At 40.8% G+C, this 7,428-nt stretch overlaps 1 protein-coding gene across 1 annotated transcript; it reads left to right on the plus strand.

Moving 5' to 3' along the window:
• The first annotated feature begins 5,370 nt into the window (after positions 1-5,370).
• Positions 5,371-6,165, plus strand: LOC136990864 (uncharacterized). The gene is made up of 3 exons (XM_067289316.1): positions 5,371-5,516; positions 5,581-5,713; positions 5,885-6,165. Exons 1-3 carry the CDS (start codon positions 5,474-5,476, stop codon positions 6,024-6,026), a joined length of 318 nt encoding a protein of 105 aa, XP_067145417.1. The 5' UTR covers positions 5,371-5,473; the 3' UTR covers positions 6,027-6,165.
• Positions 6,166-7,428: the final 1,263 nt, after the last annotated feature.

Consider the following 7,428-nt stretch of genomic DNA (forward strand, 5'->3'; position numbering starts at 1 on the left):
GGACAAAATTTGCAGGAGTTATAAGGAATTCACACACAGGAGACGGCTTTTATATTAGTAATTTCTGAATTTTGCAGGAAGGTTTGTGTTAGGGAATTGATGCTATAAACTTTTGGTGGGTTAAAGGCTCCAGTAGGGTCGGGTTTAATGACGATATTACTTGTTATTAGCATTTACAATTGTTTATAAAACTCCAGTTTAAGTTCCAGGATAGGGATTACCCTGGAAATTAAGCTTTTTGCCATTTTATAGTAACATAAAAAGTTTTTTAAAATAAAATATTGTAATGGATGGTGTCACGCGCGCAGTTTTAAATGTTGGGGAAAGTTAAGCTACTCGTTGCTGACTTTTTTAAACAGTAGTTAAACTGAAGTAATTTATATCCATATAATGACATACGCTTTATGCCTTTGGAATGTCCGAAACCCGTAAGAATACTGCGTAACATCTATATATTAGAGAATTAAAAAGTGCACATCGGACCACCGGTGAACAAATTTTGGGTTGTTTGTATTTGGCCACCTTATTCTTTAAAAAAATTTTATAGTATGTATTCTGTAAAAGCATTATTATCGAAACACCGTAATCGTGTTAAATCTATTATTTTAACAATTGCAGCAATTTAATATTTGTTAAATCTGTTTTTAGCAATAATTATGTCATTATTATAACAACTAAAGAGGACCGTTCGATGGAAATGCATTTGGCTTTCTAGTAGTAGTATGTGTCAACAAATTAGTAACCAAAGTGTGATTAGACTGTTTTTACGGGTCTCCTAACTCGAGTATAGGCCTATTCAGAATACGAACAAAAGAGCTAAATATTAATATTATTAATCCCATTTAAAATATTCTTAATTTATAAATAAAGAATACATTTACGAAGATAAATTAAATACAGTCAAACCTGTTTTTATGCAGGGGATAGGGACCGCATAAAAGAAAATGCATAAAAAAAATCGCGCGAAACTTCACGAGTGGCTATAAAAAATAGTTTTCGCAACACAATTAAAAAAATATTTTTTTATGCGGTGAATAGGGACCGCATAAAAAAGTCTCACGTAGAAAATAACTCGAAACCGTACGAAATAACTAGAAATTGCTTTTTTAACTCCTTGGGCCTTTTTCTGCAACACCTAATGGGGAAAAAATCCTCTAAGAATTTTAATTTTTATATTAATTAATTATTTCCACTTAAATACGAATCTAACATTAAAAAGTTAAAAATAATCGTTAAATAATGATTTTATTTGATAAATATAGCTGCAGGAAGTGTTATTTCATTTAACGAGGCGTGAAATTTCACACCCGCAGTCTAAAGCCGGAGGGAGCTAACTTACCGCATCTGTTCAAATATAACACAATATTTATGGTTTTTATGCTATTAAAATAAGAGGGGACCGAAATAAACGTATGAGAAAAAAAATTTTCTGAATAAAAAATGAAAAAACCTGCCGATGTCATAGAAAACAACCAATAGAGTTTTTAAAAATTTTACAGGAGTCAATTATGTCCCAATTTGATTGAAATTTTCATATACCGCACAAAAAAAATCGCACAAAACAAATCGCACAAAAACAGGTTTGACTGTAGTTCCAATAACTATTTATCATTAATTATTGCGCAAAATGAATTAGTGAATGATATTCCACACACGCAAGCAGGGCCGTGTTCAGTAATGCAGAATTCTTGATAAGTCTAGTTATACCCTATTCGCACTGTACATTTTAAGCGGGATTAAGATTTAAGCAGAATTAAGTTTTTTTTATTTTTATTATTTTTTTTAACTCTTTCCGCCCAGTGGGCACTAAGAGGGCCTCTTAGAGCAAGCCCATTAAGGGTTCGGCCAGGCCCACAATGGGGCGGCCGGGTGGTGAGGGACGGGGACCAGACATATCCGGACGGACCACCCCCCGAAAAATTCCTGGGGATTTTTCGACCCGTCCGGATTCGATCCCGGGTCCCCCAGGGCGGCAGGCTGCTAACCTTGACCGCTCGGCCATCCGGCCGCTAGCAGAATTAAGTTAAGTCGCATTGTCGAAAACAAGATTAACTACTCGTTCACACTAGGTAATTAAAGCGAATTATTCGCTTAGCCCTCGAGTGGGTGTACTCAATATTACATTTTAAATAAAATCAAACTTTTGCTTATTTTTCATAAATCATCATAAATTACACGTGTGTAGCTTCCACCGGCTAAACCGGCCGAGGTTGGTGCTCTGTAAAGCGCATGCGCCAATGTCCTCTGGCTGCTTTACACCATTCGGTTATTCTCGCCGTGGAAGCTGTCTCGGAAGCGCTTCCATTCCGCCACTAACATTCGAATATACAATAGCAATCTTATCGTTTTTTTCTCATATAATATAGAATTTTTAAATAAGATACATAATGCAGTTATAGTAAAATATTTATTTTAATTAATTCAAAGTACTTTAAAATATGAAAATTTATATTTTAGAAAATACGAGGGAAGGTCATTGGAAGGTGGATGCGGCGCTTCCGCCGCTTCCAATGACGGCACGCCACTGTCGAGAACTCCGAAAGGATAAATTGTCCGGTTATCGAAATAGCTCGAATAGCGTTGCCACCGGGCCGGTTTTTAAATTCACCGTTCGGATTTATTATTAATTTGTTCTGTTTTCGAAATTGTGAAATTATGATGAAACAAAACAAATTTATAAAAATATTTGCGAGTATTTTATTTTAACGGTTATGTGAAATCTGGAAGTTAAAAACCTAGAATTTTCTGAATTTTTTCACTCCAGTTATAAACGACTTAATCAACAACATTCCATACCCGGGAAATTGTTGACCCTCGACGGGCAACGATCGCCCCCTAACTATCAATAAGCCGTTATTCCCTCGGATGCAGGTAGATCATCTTGCACGATGGTTTACAGTTAGCGTCCGAGCTAGTCGTTTATTTAAAGTCCGGGAACACCTATGGCCCTAAATACGATCCGTTGTCGATCACGTGACTGGTTTTCACATCAAAAACTTATAAAAGACGCTTCCTTCCCCCCCAAAGGGCTCTCCGATCGTCTCTCCATTACGAAGTGCACTGCGCCGTCCACCGAACTCGAAGTTTCTAAGTTACTTAAGTTTTTAAGTGCCATTGTCCAGTCTACGAATTCTAAGGTTCTACGTGCCATCGTCCCATTAACTGATTCTCCGTCATCCCGAAAATCATCGTCACTTCTGAGAGAATATTCGCCTGTTACGGACTTGTTAAGAGGTATGAAAAATATTTGTAAACTCTCTCTTCCGGACCCCTTTTTGTATATGAGGGTAGAAGTGTAGTTTTGTTCGTTTAGCTTTTAATAAATCTTGTTTTGTTATAAAATGGTGTCTTTCTTGACTGTCGGCTTCGCCTTATCGTCGACCCCATCCTTCCTCCTAATCCACTCGCGTAACGCGTAACGCGCCGTCGACATAACAGCCATCCTTGACAAGTGAGTCGGAGAAACGGGAGATACGACTTACTCCTACCTCCCCGGGATCTCACATATTGGTGTCAATCGAGTGGGGTTTCGACTTATTCGGCACCCCCCCCGGTTTCACAGTTACAGACTAACTTCACGCCCCCACCCAGGGGCGGATCTAGGTTTCTCGGGGTCTAGGACTTATTGAAATCCAATGGAGCCCCATTTTTTAATACAAATAATACTATAAATTATCATCATCATTATTATATTATTAATATTAACTATTTTTTAGTACGCGATAAGTGCTCAATTTTAATGAAAAAGTATAAAAAATTTATGATAATAATTCAATTTTGTGAGCCCTTGACACTCGGGGGCCCAGGGCTTAAACCCTATTAGTCCCTATGTAGATCTGCCCCCGCCCCACCGAAACTTATCCCTAGGCAAAGAGTGAGAGAAAATGTACTTTTAAAATTCTAACTTGCAAATATCTCCGGCAAATATTAGATTTGGTCCAACACAAGTCCTTAACTGGTTTAAAACTGGCATGCGCATTGTTTGGTTCTTGGCTGTAAACTGACATTGCGCATGCCTCGTACAGTTTCAAATTCAAACCAGTCGGGGATTTGTGTTGGAACAAACGTATTGTAAAGCGAATGTGACAATTTCAGTTTACAAGTTAATAATTTTTATTTTAATTATTTAATATGACAACTCAAGAAATTGAAAACCCAAAAAAGAGGAAGCGAACCTGTAAATTTAATAAAGATTAACTGACACAAAACGAATTTTAAAAATGGTTACGATCTGTTCGAGAATTGATGAAATGGCTAGGTGTTGTGTTTGCAATATTGCATTTAATGTAAAGTGGTATGGTGTATAAGCTATGAAATCTCGCATGGAAGCAAATACTCATAAGCAAAGATTATGTTTACTTGCTCATAACTCCGATTTGACCCAATTTTTTCAACAGAAAAGTTCTGACTCGATGGTTGGTAAAAATATGACTTGGGCGTACAAAAATTGAATCTAGTGTACAAAACGTATTAGCTCCCTATGCTTTTGAATTAATTATATCTGTTGCAAAGCATTTACCATTTAACGTTGCCACAGACGCTTCTATGGAAGGTTTTTTTTTTCTTTCTGCCCTGTGGGCATTAACGGGGCCTCTTTTAGCAGGCCCATTATGGGTTCGGCCAGACCCACAATGGGATGACCGGATGACGAGGGGCGGAGCTCGACATATCCGAACGGATTACCCCGAAAAATTCCTGGGCATTTCTCGACCCAGTTCGGATTCGAACCAGGGACCCCCAGAGCGGTCGGCTGCCACCTTGACTCCTCGGCCATCTGGCCGTTTCTAAGGAAGGTAATAAAAAATTTAAAAATGTCCGGGTCAGCAATTTTTAAAAGGGCAACACGAGCTGGAATACAAGTTTTACATTCGAGAAATTGTGACGTAGACACATTTACAGGGAGGTACGCGTGGATATTTCGTCGGCCTCTAAAGAAGTTATTCCTCAGGAATCCACGTCGATCACTATTAATTATTTTACGGTTTAATTTAAATGCAGCTAATCATTTATAAATATTTTTTTCGAAGATCGTATCAAATGTGGATGTGATTATTATTGGTATCGTTTACAGTATTTGTCTAGGGTCACATGTTGGAACATACCTTAGGACGAAAAGAAAATATTCGACGTTTCTGTCGTATCTGACGAGATAAGGGTGGGCCGTAGGTGACGATATCGATAAAGATAAGATAGTCGACCGCCACTTCCGAAACGCCCACCGCGGTCGGTTTCTCGACGGCGGAAGCGGCGACCCGAAGCCATATTTTCCGACTCGCGTGGAATGGAAAAAGGCCCGAACTGGGCGGCGAACAAAAACGAAAAGGTCGTCGGTTGGAGCGCGAACGGTTTTACCGAGAAGACGAAGACTAGAAGAGATAGGGGGCGTTATCTGGTGCCTTTATCGGATCCGGAGCGATAAGCTTATATAAAGTGGAGATTTCGCCGGTTTCTTCCTCTGCTCTTTCTCGTCGACATGAAATCCATCGTTTCGCTAGCCGTCTTCTTCGTCCTCTGCGGTGAGTCGAACGGAAAGTGGAGGGCGGCTTTCGAAGGCGCACTAACAAACTCTTCTCTTTGCAGGCCTGGTTTCTTCCGCCTGCAAGAAAGACCAGTACGACGTCTTCTCGCAGGAGTGCCACGCTTTAGTCAAGGAAAAAGTCGGATCTCTGGCCCACATCTCCGACCCCGAAGAGTTGAGGGAGCCCATCTGCCAGTGAGTATGCCGAACTTAGTCACTTTCGTAGCCAGGGGTTGAAATTTCGGTCTCCCAAACTATCGGAAAGACGGACAAACGACTCGCTTAGAGATCGAATTCTTTCCGCTTGGAATTTCTTCGGAGGCGGAGTGGCGTCTGCGTAGACTAATCGATTTTTCTACGGTTTAGGGCCGTGAATATGCTGGAGCTGTGTCATCTAGTCAGCGCTCGAGTCACGTCGTGTCACGAAGGTCCGGTGATACGAGAACTGGAAGAGTCCGTTCGTGTGACCAAAGAATGGCTGAGAGAAAACAGATACGTCGAATGCTGATCCCTCCGCATTTTCTTTTCCGACCCCGATTTCCGTCGACTGGAATATGCGCTTAATTAAGTCCCGCCCGAAGTTTATCCCGGGCACGATCGTCCGTCGATTTGTAAATCGGTAAATAAATGTATTTTTTCTATCGAAAGCTCTTTTCTCGTCTGTAGATTAGTTAATACGCGGCACGTCGATTTATTCCGCTTTCGTCTACCGTAAACGCTTCGGACGGACTTTAATTCCGAACGCCGTGTGTCACGCGTTTGAGCGTTGACGGATGCGGATACGGATTCGATTTCGAATCCGTTTCTTCTCCGCAGAACTACGATAGCGAATAATCGTGACTGGCGGATAATTTCTCGTTTGGGGTTCTAAACGGGGTTCTGGACGCAATTTGATTGTCGGATGGCGCCGGCAGTCTTTTATTTGTTAGGCGAGTTTGCGTCGCCCGATTGGCAATATCGTACGAAAATGCAAATGTAAAATACCGTCAAACTCTTATTTAATGTCATTCTACCGGTTTTATAAAACCCCGCTCTTCCGAAAGTCGGGTACGATGCGCAAAGTCGCTTCCAGTCAAACGTTCGAGTTCGAAAGATTAAAGAGCGTCCGATTATCGAAAGTAATCGTAAGACGGACGAAAATGTATTTGCTTAACAGCTAGGCGAATTATATCGACAATCAATGACGATAAACAACAAGACGAATAAGCAAAATGCGACTCGTTTATCTTCGTCCCGTCTCCATTCGATAAACTCGTGACAAAAATGGCGGAAATACGATTACCACCGGAGAAAAGTGGGGGGCGGTCTTCCGCTATAGGCCTGTACAGGATTGTAAAGAGGGTTTCTGTACATGTCGGACAATCTTATCGACGAAAAAATTGCCATTAAGGTGAGATGAAACCCAGTTTGGCCGTTTAAGGAATTACGGAGAGAAGAGGAAGCGAGCGAGGAGAAAAGGCTGGAGTCTATGAAAGTCCAGGAAAGGAAAAAAGAAAATTCGAAAAGTCTTAGATGCCGGACGAAGATGGCCGTGCACGATTTAAAGAAAACGGGAAAAACGACGGTTTTAGGGAGGAAAGCGCGGTAAGATGGGCGAGATCCGGTACATTGCGAGAAATTGCAGAAAAAGAGAACGCCCGACGAGGAGAACGGCGGCTTAAGAGCCCAGAACATGGTCTTCTACGGAACGGTATAAATGTGAGGATTTTTCGGCTTCGCAGGAGTTTATTTTTTCCCGCATGTGTACGTATAGAATACTCTTCGGGATACGTAAACAAGTTTGATTTATTGTATTACAATTATATTATTATTATCGCCTTTGCCGAGTGACCCGGATACCCTAATACATTTGCGCGTCTCTGTTCTTGTATTCGGGCTTACGTGGCCCCGTTGAATGAAAATCGGGATAA

Source organism: Centruroides vittatus, unplaced genomic scaffold (genome assembly GCF_030686945.1).
Source record: "Centruroides vittatus isolate TY-2023 unplaced genomic scaffold, ASM3068694v2 contig_1343, whole genome shotgun sequence".
In the NCBI taxonomy this organism is placed as follows: domain Eukaryota; kingdom Metazoa; phylum Arthropoda; class Arachnida; order Scorpiones; family Buthidae; genus Centruroides; species Centruroides vittatus.